Source organism: Hoplias malabaricus, chromosome 2 (assembly GCF_029633855.1).
Source record: "Hoplias malabaricus isolate fHopMal1 chromosome 2, fHopMal1.hap1, whole genome shotgun sequence".
NCBI classification, from domain to species: domain Eukaryota; kingdom Metazoa; phylum Chordata; class Actinopteri; order Characiformes; family Erythrinidae; genus Hoplias; species Hoplias malabaricus.
In genome coordinates, this window is record NC_089801.1 from 60,890,484 (window position 1) to 60,904,439 (window position 13,956).

Here is a 13,956-nt window from a genome sequence, read left to right on the forward strand (position 1 = left end):
AACAATTCCTGCATTTATGAACGTATTTTAACAAGCCGTATATCAGAGGTACAAAATGTGCTGATCAAAAGCTGGAATTCGACTTTTGGGCGATTCAGAACGTACACATACACGGAGATTCGCGCGTAATGATTAATTTAACCTCTCCCGGGTGTGTCATACGCTTTTCATGCAGGTGATTAAACAGTGACGCAGCACATCTGACAAACCCACAGTATTACTTCACAATTAGGCGCACGGCGGCAGCCTAATAATTTCACGAATGAAAAGCGTGTTCACACTAATCATTAAATCAAAACAACAGTGAAATGACAATCATCGCTCACATTCAAGGCTTAATTTAGGAACAGGTCCTAGTTATGAGGGGATTAAGTTTGGGAGGAACCAGTTGTGAGGCCCGTATCTCTTAAACAGGCCGCACTTATCGCTGAAGCAACTTGTTGGTGTGCGATTTTTTCTTGTACAGGAATCAAAACTTCCGATCACAACTATTAATCAGAGCCTTACTGTTGGGCGCCAAAATTAAATAATATATATATATATATATATATATATATATATATATATATGTAGTGGAAGTAGTATGCACACATTGCTGTGGCATTTGCACTACATAGCGGAGTCAATGATAATTCATTATTATTTAATTAATAATTAATTATTTAATTCATTTTGCTAAGCTCCATGTTTGGGAGCCATTAACTAATATGTAGTGTCCTTACCTGTCTTAATTTTAACTTAGACAAATAGGTCATCTTCACATATTATACAGCAAAAGTAGCTAGAATTAACTATTATTAATGAATTATGCTTATTGACCCGCCGTGGGTTCTTGACTCTGAAATGGAATCTGAACTAGAAGTTAAAATTCCATACAAGAAAGGATACATGAGGGAACAGGGAGATTAATATGTGAGGGAATTTCTCTATGATAATTATTGTCCTAAGTTCTAAGAAAGGCTATTGTTTATCCCAGCAAACTTTCAGTACCAACCCATGAGCCATGAGAGACATGAAACCATGTGACCTTACGTATCCGGAGATGAACGGGAAGCATGACGCTGACGGTGCCTTCCGGCACGACTTCCTGGAGAATTGCAGACGCGGGCCTTGTAGGTTGCAACAGCGGGTGTTCATTTTCTCCCGAGGCTTTCAGACGCAGGCGTCGGAGCTGGTGGTGTTCTGAAGGTCTCTGTGGGGATTCTTCATCGTCGCTGATCTGCTGCCTTGTGAGAGAGAGAGAGAGGCACGTCCATGCAGGTCTCACCTGTGCAGGTTTCCACATCTCAGAAGGTCATTCTGAGGGTGCGTGCAGCAGTCCTCTTCGTGGCGTTGTCGTCGTTTGGAGGGTCAGAGGTCTAAGGTTGCCTTCATGCTCTGGGTGTGGCGTTGAAATTTTGCTAGCGTTAAACTATAGCTCTTCTTAATCTGTAGTTTCTATCTTGTAGTGGAGTATGGACCGAAGATAGATATGGACAGAATATAAATGAAGAAATGAAAAGTTTTAATTAAAACTTTTCCATTCTGAAGAGGACCTTCCATCTGGTCCCGAAGTCAGCATTCCACGAACCGCAGGGGGCAAAGGCCTTGCAGCCCCCACACACACGCACCCACCTAAGAACACTTTCAAGTGACACATGGCCAGGAACTGTCGAGATAACCGATTTTTATAATGCTTTTAAGAGACAGGAACCTCAAACAAAAGGAAGGGTTATAATCCCGTTTATGACGAAGTGGCACCTCAATGTCTCTCGTTATCTCCCACGGGAATCAGCAGATGTTTAGAAGGGGTGACCTCGAGTTGAACCCCATTGACTCATCTACACGACAACCTACACATGGACCAACAGCGACCCCAAATGGACACTGGCGAAACTACGCCTCGCGCGGAGTCGCCTAAAACAATAGCGGAAAATAGTCAAATTCTGATTAAATGTGTATAGACAAATGTATTAATGTCCCTTTCTGTGTCCTCAGATGAATGCCCACCTTCTAATGAAATGTTGTATGTTGCCGATTGTTTCTATCATGAAAAGAAGTTCTGTCTCCTAATAGAGAAAACGGATTAATGTTCTTTTCCAGCGTATCATCATAAATGGGACGTAAAGATGAAACCTTATGTAAATGTTTGATATTAATAATCCAGTATACTCATTGTTGTATGTTACTAATATGAATAGGAAATTTCGATACGGGAAATGTCTATCTTATTACTTATTGTTTAAAATCTTTGATCCAGCCTTCACTCTTTTCTGTCTCATGAAGTCAGTCACGTGAGCCTGAACTCGCGTCCAATCAGGAAAGAACGCCTCCCATTAGGGCGTGATCGCGCTGACTTTGAAAAACAGCAGCTCGACTGTTCACAATTCAGTTACGAGAGCTCGAGAGCAGTTACGAGAGCTCGACAGAAGTAACGGTCCACGAAAGAAAGCGGAAAAGAGAGGACGACGACAACGGCAAGAAAATCCGAGAAACTTTGAAACAACAAAGAGACGCCTCTCCTTCCAGCCGACGAGACAAAGAAAACTCTCAGACTTCATCAAAGCTTCCAGGAGACGTCTTGAATTAGCTCATAGTATGAAGTTTTAATAACGCGTCGAATGATTCGAATATCTTCTTTTCTTTTAATCGTGTTTATGTTTTATAGCCCAATCTAAGTTTAATCTCACGACTGATCAAAGCAGGTGAACTTATTCGTGGCCAGAGTAAGGAAACACTGCCGAGATACCAGAAAGTCTTAGAATAAGTGAGTTTATTGAATCGATTTTCAGTTCTGGAGCTGCAGTAACTAGCGAACCTTTCGTCCAAGACTTCCATACTTTGGACCCTCCCACTCTGGACAGAAAGCCGAAGAGAGGATCCTGCCGCCTGCGTCATCACACTCCGGGTATGCCCGAGACAACTCAACCAACGAAGAAGGACCTCCACGCTGACTCAGCCTGGACGCTTCTGCGGTAAAAACCGCGAGACTAAGTGAGACGCCTTCACTCCCAGGACCTCAGAGAGCCTCTGCATCCAAACGAGTGGTGAAAATCGACGAAAAAGTAAGCTAAACTTATGCATTTCCAGAGCTGAAAATCGAATCAAGTTTCTTGATAAATTTTGTATTAATTAAACCTTAGTTAGCAACACTTTAGTCACAAGCCAGAAGTACCTAGCTCACCTTTAAGCTCGAATCGGTCTACCCTGTGGTGATACTGTGAGATTATAAGGCTACGCTATGTTAATTAAATATCTTCTCTCTGTTAATAAAACTTTCATTATTTGAAATAACAGTGTGTGCAGTTTGTTCATTAGAATTTCTGAAAATCCTGACGTACTCACATTAGCTTGATTATTATTCATTCTCAGACTAATTATTAACGTTTTAATTGCTTAAGCCAATTATAAACTTTAATTAATATCATTAAGTCAAATATCAGAGATTATATGAGTTTGAATAAGGTCAACGCTATAAACACAAATTATAAATATATGTATTAAATATATATTCACAAAGGTATCGTGGCGTATGACACCCAACATACGCTACAATCTGGACCACGCTTTAAAGGTCCAAGACTGTTTAAGAAAGCCATGAGTCTGACGCCTGTAGAGTCATTTCCAAAACTCAGGTCATTTTACTCTTTTAGCCTTGAAAAAGCTAAAAGAGACAACGCCCCAAGTGTCTGGAGCCTTCAAGTGAAGAGTCGAACATCGGAGAAAAAAGGGCAGAAGCCCAAAAAGTTCGAAAAACCTTACAAAGCTCAAAAGCTGGAAAAAGCTTGTGTCATTTGGCGCCACAGGTTTTTAACTAGAGTTTAGAAAACCCGCCCCGAATACCTGATTCGTCCTCAATGAGGGAGAATTGGAGCTTTTCTTGCTCCTGATTGGCTGTTTCCTGTACCTTGGGAGTGGCATCACATAGAATTTATGACACTTGACAAGACAAAGACTTGACCATCCCTAAGTGAATACTTTGCAATATAAAAGAGTATATGTTAACACAAAGTAATATAATTAAGAAAAAGATAACCATGTTTCTTTATAATTATTAACCAACTAAACACATAGTATGTGACTACCTTGGTTCTACATAAATTCATATAAACAAAAATGACTTTAAACACATGTAAATTAATTCCACCTATTTTGATTGTCAAAACGGGATTAATTTCAAACAGTTGTGCCCATATACAACTTGTTTTCCATGTAAGAACTTTGGGATGTTTGAGTCTTTTAGAGTTAACAGTCTTTAAAAAGGTGTCCTTTAAAGAGGGCATTGTGGGTTTCAATCAAGATTGAGTCTCTGTGTCTCTCTGCATTCTTTCCTTGACCCTGGGGGTCCTTAAGTCATAAAAAGGGTCTTTGGAGGGGGTTTTACGGGCCTGGACAAGGAATATTTGAGCAATGTACTTTTTAACTGACAATTTCATTTTAGAAGGAAAACAAATAAATTGCAACTGTCCATATGTGGACAGTGCTTTAGATTATAAAGTTGTACACATTTTTATTTGATTTTTGTTTTCTCTTAAGATATGAGCACCACCAGTTCGGTCACTACAACAACATCAGCAGATATGAGCACTGAACTGACCACTACACAAAAGGGAGCACATGTCACAAAAGGGAGCTCTTAACTTTCACAAACCTCATGTGAAATTATAGCTGTTATCTACAGCACTTCAAGGTTAATGTCCATTATTTGATAAAGATTTGATTTTTTTTTTCAGGTGCGAACACCACCACTTCAGCCTCTTCTTCAACAAAGGGCATTAGCACTGAACTGACCATCACTCCAAGTAGGTTTCCATAAGGACATTGTAACTTGGAGATTTAATCAGACCTGTTGAGATTCAGAGTAGTTAATAACTTACAATACTTTACAGCTGGTACTTCATCACCATCATGACCATCATCGCCATAATCATCACATGATTAACACTTTAATTCATATAGTGCATTTCAGCTGCCAGTTTGTTGGCGTAAGCAGTCGACTGTGATGTGCACATGTTTGATAAAAGATCCCACTATGAAAAGACAAGGATCATTTGAGCAATGTAGTTTTTAACTGACAATTTCATTTTAGAAGGAAAACAAAGCAATTCAAACTGTCCATATGTGGACAGTGCATTAGATTATAAATTTGTACACATTTTCATTTGATTTTTGTTTTCTCTTAAGATATGAGCACCACCAGTTCGGTCACTACCACAACATCAGCAGAAATTAGCACTGAACTGACCACTAAACTAAGTATGTCACAAAAGGGAGCTCTTAACTTTGACAAACCTCATGTGAAAGTAAATCTATTATCTACAGCCCTTGAAAACACATGCACATAATTTGATAAAGATATGATTTTTTTTCCAGGTGTGAACACTAACGCTTCAGCCACTTCTTCAACAACGGGCATTACCACTGAACTGACCCCCACTACAAGTAGGTTCCCAGAAGGACATTGTAACTTGGAGATTAAACCAGACCTGTCGAGATTCAGAGTACTTAATCATTTACAATACATTACAGCTGGTACTTCATCACCACCTTCACCATCATCATCACCATAATCATCACATCATTCATTCATTCATAACCTGTAACCGCTTATTCAGTTCAGGGTAGCGGTGGGTCCAGAGCCTACCTGGAATCATTGGGCGTAAGGCGGGTTTACACATTGGAGAGGGCGCCAGTCCTTCACAGGGCTCACCAAATCATTAACACTTTAATTCATATAGTGCATTTCCTGGGCTTAAGCACACACAAACACACACACACAACCTGTGTACAAAATAAAGCAGGGATTTTATCATGACCAATGACAGTAGACACTCTGAATTACATTCCATTGTAGTAACTGTATAATTTTAAACTTTCAAATATAAAATGATTTTGCTTCCTTTTGCTACGTTCTGCTTTGATTTGTGCCTTCTTTTTAGATGTGAGCAACACCATTTTTGTCACTACTTCATCAGCAGCCACTAGCACTGAGCTGACTTCCACGCCAAGTAAGATTTATTATATACTTTATTTATGAACAGTAAGCAAAAAGGAAAAATAGTGTTTACTTACATAGAATTGACACTGAATCATAGATTTTCCAGTTCAATATTAATGTGTTTGCTATAGTCATGAGGGTGGAGAAAATGAGTTTCAATCGAATGAATTTATTATGGTCAGAGTGCTCCCCTGGACTGTTAACTTTCACAGTTTACAGAACAATTCTTTAGAGAAGATAACTGTTCATTCCTGTAATTAGAGCACACACTGGAATAAGACTAATTGAGCATGAACCAATGCGGTTTGGATGCTGTCAGCTGCCAGTTTGTCTATGTAAGCGGTCCACTGTGATGTGCTCATATCTGAAATAATATCCCAGTATGAAAAGACAAGGATCATTTGAGCAACGTAGATTTTAACTGACAATTTCATTTTGGAAGGAAGAAGATCCCAAAAGATCCCACTATGAAAAGATAAGGATTATTTGAGCAATGTAGTTTTTAACTGACAATTTCATTTTAGAAGGAAAACAAATAAATTGCAACTGTCCATATGTGGACAATGCATTAGATTATAAAGTTGTACACATTTTCATTTGATTTTGTTTTCTCTTAAGATATGACTATGCGGTTTGGATGCTGCCAGCTTCCAGTTTGTCTTTGTATGTGGTCCACTGTGATGCGCTCATATCTGAAAAAATATTCCAGTATGAAAAGACAAGGAATATTTGAGCACTTCAAGGTTAATGCCCATTATTTGATAAAGATTTGATTTTTTTTTTCAGGTGCGAACACCACCACTTCAGCCTCTTCTTCAACAAAGGGCATTAGCACTGAACTGACCACCACTCCAAGTAGGTTTCCATAAGGACATTGTAACTTGGAGATTTAATCAGACCTGTTGAGATTCAGAGTAGTTATTAACTTACAATACTTTACTGCTGTTACTTCATCACCACCACCATCATCATCGCCATAATCATCACATGATTAACATTTTAATTCATATAGTGCATTTCAGCTGCCAGTTTGTTGGCGTAAGCAGTCGACTGTGATGTGCACATGTTTGATAAAAGATCCCACTATGAAAAGACAAGGATCATTTGAGCAATGTAGTTTTTAACTGACAATTTCATTTTAGAAGGAAAACAAAGCAATTCAAACTGTCCATATGTGGACAGTGCATTAGATTATAAAATCTTTCTCATCATTATTTAATTTCCTCAGATTTGTTCACCACCAGTTCGGTCACTACCACAACATCAGCAGAAATTAGCATTGAACTGACCACTACAGCAAGTGAGTCAAAAATCAAATGTGTATTATCTACAGCACTTCCAGATGTTTGAATGTGTTTTGATAAAGATTTGATTCTTCTTTCAGGTGTGAACACCACCACTTTAGCCCCTTCTTCAACAGCGGCCATTAGCACTGAACTGACCACCATTCCAAGTAGGATTCCAGGGGGACATTTTTACTTAGAGATTTAATCAGCCCTGTTGAATTTCAGTGTAGTTAATCACTTAGTATAGTTATGGCAGGTGCTTCATCACCATTATAATCATCATCATCATCATCATTGTCACTATAATTCATATAGAGCATTTCCATGCTTAAAAATGTACACACACACACACACACACACACACACACACACATTACCCCAGCTCCCTATTAATAAATATTGCCATCCAAAAATGGGTTTTAATCAACTGGCATGGAGAGACAATAAACACTATCTGGTTTACAGTTACTCAAACTCTCCTGCAGTTGTCAGATCGTTTCTTGTGGCTGATCCAGATAATCTCCACAAACACAGTTAATTAGTTCAAGCCTTACTACATGCTAACTTCACTAATACAGCCCAGCTAACTCCAGCACTGTGATGAATTACTTTTTCTCTGACCTTTTTTCAGATGTGATCACATCCACTTCAAAGTCTACTTCAACTATCGACATTAGCTCTGAACCTCCCATGATCCCAAGTAGGTTTCCAGAAGGATACTGCAACCTTTAGATAACTTACGGATCACAGCATTAAAGAATATATTTAAATATATTCCGGCCTTTCCTCATACTCAGGTCCTGTCCCTGTCCTGTGCTCTATGTTCCTAGATTTCTTCAGCCATTTGCTGTTTGTTGTGTTGTTCCCCTCATGTTCCTCCAGCCTTGCCAGCACCCATGATCTCACCTATCTTTGTTTTATATTCCTCTTTCAGATGTGAGCAACAACACTTCAGCTTCTGCTTCATCATCTACTGTTAGCACTGGACTGACCACATCTCAAAGTAAGTATCCAACTGGACCCTTCAGAACTCACAAACAGTACATTATCAGTGTAAATTATATATTGAAAGTTTTCCCTCTGTCTTTATGAAAGTATCCTCCAGTCTACCCACTTATGAACCCTGCAACAACTACACTTCTCTGGATCAATCCTGGAGAGCTACTAATGCAAATGGAGGATCCAACTGTGACAACCAGTTTGGGAATGGCTGGTACCGGCTGCTGTATTACGGGATGAGTGTCCGTATGCCAGAGACCAGTGTTAATGAATACAGATGTGGCACTAATATCACTCTGTGGCTGAATGGCCCTCACCCTCAGATCGCGGATGGAATAGTCACACGTGTTGTCTGTGGGGCGTATGAAAATAACTGCTGTTATTACACATTCACACCAATTCGAGTCAAAGCATGTCCAGGAAACTATTACGTCTATGAGTTTGTGAACCCAAACATCTGCCCTGCTGCTTACTGTGCAGGTACTGTATGTGTAAGATAAAGTGAACTGGTTTTCCAGTGATATTAACCAGTGTTTAATCATATCCTTCCGTATTTCGTTCCCTTCCCTTCCATTCACTAGAAATTAAAAATTCCAACATCAACTGTCCCTGTCTGGAAAAGTCATCTACTACTCTGTACCAGTTAAGCAGATTGAGCTGCTAATTCAGTAACACAGGGTTAATATCTAACACAGTGGTGCCCAGAAATTAGGTGAAGAAATAAACCAGTGTTTAGGAAAAAACAAAAACAGATATTTGATCATGAACATTGACAGTGGACACTCTGACACTGTGGATTATTTTCCATTTTAGTAACTGTAGAACTGTTAACATTCAATACGATTCATTATGTTTTGTTTTGCTCTGTTTGATTTTTGACTTCTTTACAGATGTGAGCAACATCACTCTGACCACCTCCAGTCATAGTAAAATTTATTGTATACTTTATTTTTGAGCAGTAGGCAAAGCGGAAAAATAGTACTTATTTACTTAGAATTGACACTGAATTGTACATTTTCCAGTTTAATATAAATGTGTTCATTATAGACATAAGGGTTGAGAACATAAGCTTCATCAGAATACATTTATTATGGTTGGAGTGCACCCCTGGACTGTTAACTTTCACAGTTTACAGAACAATTTTTAGAGAAGATCGCTGTTCATTTCTGTAATTAGAGCACACAATGGAAGTTTGGATGCTGCCAGCTGCCAGTTTGTCTATGTAAGCGATCCACTGTGATGCGCTCATATCTGAAAAAAGATCCCAGTACGAAAAGACAAGGAATATTTGAGCAATGTAGTTTTAAACTGACAATTTCGTTTTATAAGGAAAACAAATAAAATTGCAACTGTCCATATGTGGACAGTGCATTAGATTATAAAGTTGTACATATTTTCATTTGATTTTTGTTTTCTCTTAAGATATGAGCACCACCAGTTCAGTCACTACGACAACATCAGCAGCTATGAGCACTGAACTGACCACTACATCAAGTATGTCACAAAAGGGAGCTCTTAAGTTTCACAAACCTCATGTGAAAATAAATCTGTTATCTAGAGCAGTTCAATGTTTATGCACATTATTTGATAAAGATTTTATTCATTTTTCAGGTGCGAACACCACCATTTCAGCCTCTTCTTCAACAAAGGGCATTAGCACTGAACTGACCACCATTCCAAGTAGGTATCCAGAAGGATATTGTAGCTTGGAGATTAAATCATCCTCGTTGAGTTTCAGAGTATTTAGTCACTTACTATAGTTACAGCATCTACTTCATCACTATCACCATCATCATCATCATCATATCATCAACATTTTAATTCATATAAAGCATCTCCCATGCTTAAAAATGCACACACACACACATACACACGTTACCCCAGCTCCCCGTTAATAATTAATGCCATCCAAAAATAGGTTTTAATCAAATGGCTTGGAGAAAACACTAAACACTATCTGGTTTGCAGTTACTCAAACTCTTCTGCAGTTGTCAGATCATTTCTTTGTGGGTGATCCAATTACCCTCCACAAACACATAGAAAAGGTCTTATGGCATGCTAACACTAATACAGGCCAGCTAACTCCTGCACTGTGATGAATTACTTTTTTTCTGACCTTGTTTCAGATGTGATCACCACCACTTCAAAGCCTACATCAACTATGGACATTAGCTCTGAACCTCCCATGATCCCAAGTAGATTTCCAGAAAGACACTATAACCTTTAGATAACTTAAAGATCACAGAATTAAATAATATGTTCCAGCCTTTCCTCATACTCAAGTCCTGTCCCTGCCCACTGAAATACTGATTAAAACAAGCTACATCTGTTTACTCCTATATAGAGTTACACTCACACTCTGAGTTCCTGCCATGATACATTATTTTTCTCTACTTCTTTCAGGTGTGAGATCCACATCAACTTCTTCTTCATCACCATCCAGTAACACTGAACTGAAAATGACTCCAGGTTTGTTATAGATCCATTTTCCATTTCCATTGATTCAGTGAAGATTTTAAGAAAGAAATCTGCTTTGAATTTAAGAAATGTGGCTTTTCATAGTGCTGTGAATTATTTTAATTAATTTACGAATATAGTACACTGTAGTAAAATTTTAGAAGAGTGCACTTACATGAAATATTAATATTTTAATTTAGAATTATAATTATCTTTGTGTAAGGTGTGAGCACTACAACATCAGCAGCAGCCATTAGCACTGAAATGACCTCAACTTCAGGTGGGTTTCCAGAAGGACATTTTAACCAGTATTTCAACAAGATTTAAAAGATTGGAATTTTGTTCCAATCATGTCTAGTCACACCCTGCATGGGTGATCTCATGGGTGTTTTTTGCCCTTCTTTCAGGCCTGAGTATCATCACTTCAGCCTCTGCTTCACCCACATCCACCAGCACTACTGCGACCACTGCACCCACATCCACCAGCACTACTGCGACCACTGCACCCACATCCACCAGCACTACAGCGACCACTGCACCCACATCCACCAGCACTACAGCGACCACTGCACCCACATCCACCAGCACTACAGCGACCACTGCACCCACATCCACCAGCACTACAGCGACCACTGCACCCACATCCACCAGCACTACAGCGACCACTGCACCCACATCCACCAGCACTACAGCGACCACTGCACCCACATCCACCAGCACTACAGCGACCACTGCACCCACATCCACCAGCACTACAGCGACCACTGCACCCACATCCACCAGCACTACAGCGACCACTGCACCCACATCCACCAGCACTACAGCGACCACTGCACCCACATCCGTCAGCACTACAGCGACCACTGCACCCACATCCGTCAGCACTACAGCGACCACTGCACCCACATCCGTCAGCACTACAGCGACCACTGCACCCACATCCGTCAGCACTACAGCGACCACTGCACCCACATCCGTCAGCACTACAGCGACCACTGCACCCACATCCGTCAGCACTACAGCGACCACTGCACCCACATCCGTCAGCACTACAGCGACCACTGCACCCACATCCGTCAGCACTACAGCGACCACTGCACCCACATCCGTCAGCACTACAGCGACCACTGCACCCACATCCGTCAGCACTACAGCGACCACTGCACCCACATCCGTCAGCACTACAGCGACCACTGCACCCACATCCGTCAGCACTACAGCGACCACTGCACCCACATCCGTCAGCACTACAGCGACCACTGCACCCACATCCGTCAGCACTACAGCGACCACTGCACCCACATCCGTCAGCACTACAGCGACCACTGCACCCACATCCGTCAGCACTACAGCGACCACTGCACCCACATCCGTCAGCACTACAGCGACCACTGCACCCACATCCGTCAGCACTACAGCGACCACTGCACCCACATCCGTCAGCACTACAGCGACCACTGCACCCACATCCACCAGCACTACAGCGACCACTGCACCCACATCCATCAGCACTACAGCAACCACAGCACCATGTAAGTTTCCATAAGGACATTTATACTGTAGATATATTACAGATTTCTAGAACACCAGTTATTTGAGAGGAATATTTTCTATTGATGTTTCAAAATCAAATTTTTGATCCCAGGATAGTGTATATAAAGTTGTGATTCAAAAGCCTTTGATCCTTTATAAAGTATAAGGTGTTCAAGGACATTTTATTTATTTATTTATTTATTAAATTTACATAATTGACATTTGTTACTTGCTCTTATTACTATTTCTAGCTTTGTGTTCAATCATCTAATTCAGTGTAGTGGTGAGATAACACAGGAACCAGGGTTATTTAATATTGCAATATATACAGATGCACATACTAGACATAATTATATGTGAGTATAAAATGTAATATATGGGTAACAGAAAACATTTTTATTTCTTAAATACATATTAACATTTTTATTTTTGTCATGAGGTTTTAAGACAAACCATCCAGGAATTATTAATCTTGGCAGCAATGATAACCATAGTTTTGTGCAGTTTAATTTAACTTCATTTATTACCATGAGATACAGGTTGCAAAAAAAAAGTTTCCTGCAAATCATATGACTTTAAGAAACCGATTATTTTCATTCAGATCAGAACATTACACTGTCTCCATCATGCCAGGTTTGTGAATATCTGTTCTTAATGTAATCTCATAATATTTATTCTTTCCATTTCTGACTCATATACAGTCATTTTTATTAAACATATCTATGTATAAAAATGAGTTTAGGTGAATTTTACAGCAGAATGTGAAGAAGAGCTGTTTAAACAACTTATGAACAGCACAAGTCCTGTTCTCCCACCAAGTGTAAGTACTTCAATAAACCAATTCAAGAAAATAACTAATTATATATATATATATATATATAATTATTATTATTATTGTAATTATTATATTTGAGTTTTATTTGACATGTATTTGAGGCTCAGCTCTTTTTTTGAGATACTGAACCTTCGCATGCCTATGGGTGACATCATCATTTGTGGAAGGACCAACTCTTCTTTGGTTCCATAATATGTATGTGTGTGTATTTGTTTTCCATCTGAAATATAATTTGCTGAGATCTGTTTGTTGTTCAGATTGTAGAAAAGGCACTTACAAATGAAGTTCAGAAACTTGGAAAAATACTTTTGTCCTCTGTGAATGATTTTCTGAACATGATTGAGACTTTGGTGTCTACGCTGGTGAAGCCCACAGCAACGAATTACTCAGTTAACATCTCCACAAGTGCTTTAGGTAAAAAATAACAATGTATTTATGTAAAATAACTCTTCACCCCATTGTGGCATACTCTCTTGGGTGGTTGGGTGGGTTTATTTTTAATTGCATCTTGTTCAAACATGGTCTAAAATATGGTTTATAGAATAAGAATTTGTTTTTTCTTAGATATTCAAGTATTTGTAGTGGGACCATACACCTCCTTGACAGCAATTCCTCCACTCAGTGTAAACAATGCTCAGATGGAAATTGACCTTATCGAGATTTCAAAGATTAACAAAGGTACAGTAGATATCTTTTAATGTAGATATCTTTTTAATGTTTGCTGTGTGCTGTTGTGCTTGGTGTCAATTCATTTAATGGATATTCCATTTAGACAAATTTCATAAAATATATAAACTGAATTTTTGAACGTTGTATTTTGTCTTTCTCCTACTCACCTTTCCCCCTTTCCTTTTGTCTGCTCTGTTCAG

The 13,956-nt window shown here is 39.3% G+C and overlaps 1 protein-coding gene across 1 annotated transcript in view; it reads left to right on the forward strand.

The window, feature by feature from the left end:
• The first annotated feature begins 1,042 nt into the window (after window positions 1-1,042).
• Window positions 1,043-13,956, forward strand: part of LOC136677562 (mucin-2-like) — a 14,105-nt gene continuing 1,191 nt past the window's right edge. Inside the window, exons 1-20 of the mRNA XM_066655142.1 lie at window positions 1,043-1,112; window positions 2,349-2,557; window positions 2,648-2,705; window positions 2,844-2,954; window positions 4,713-4,781; window positions 5,164-5,235; window positions 5,353-5,421; window positions 5,919-5,987; window positions 6,764-6,832; window positions 7,206-7,277; window positions 7,362-7,430; window positions 7,895-7,963; window positions 8,198-8,266; window positions 8,359-8,742; window positions 9,685-9,756; window positions 9,874-9,942; window positions 10,666-10,731; window positions 10,943-10,999; window positions 11,127-12,251; window positions 13,652-13,765. Coding sequence (XP_066511239.1) covers window positions 1,043-1,112; window positions 2,349-2,557; window positions 2,648-2,705; window positions 2,844-2,954; window positions 4,713-4,781; window positions 5,164-5,235; window positions 5,353-5,421; window positions 5,919-5,987; window positions 6,764-6,832; window positions 7,206-7,277; window positions 7,362-7,430; window positions 7,895-7,963; window positions 8,198-8,266; window positions 8,359-8,742; window positions 9,685-9,756; window positions 9,874-9,942; window positions 10,666-10,731; window positions 10,943-10,999; window positions 11,127-12,251; window positions 13,652-13,765 — 2,962 coding nt within the window. The remainder of the gene's footprint in view (window positions 1,113-2,348; window positions 2,558-2,647; window positions 2,706-2,843; window positions 2,955-4,712; window positions 4,782-5,163; window positions 5,236-5,352; window positions 5,422-5,918; window positions 5,988-6,763; window positions 6,833-7,205; window positions 7,278-7,361; window positions 7,431-7,894; window positions 7,964-8,197; window positions 8,267-8,358; window positions 8,743-9,684; window positions 9,757-9,873; window positions 9,943-10,665; window positions 10,732-10,942; window positions 11,000-11,126; window positions 12,252-13,651; window positions 13,766-13,956) is intronic.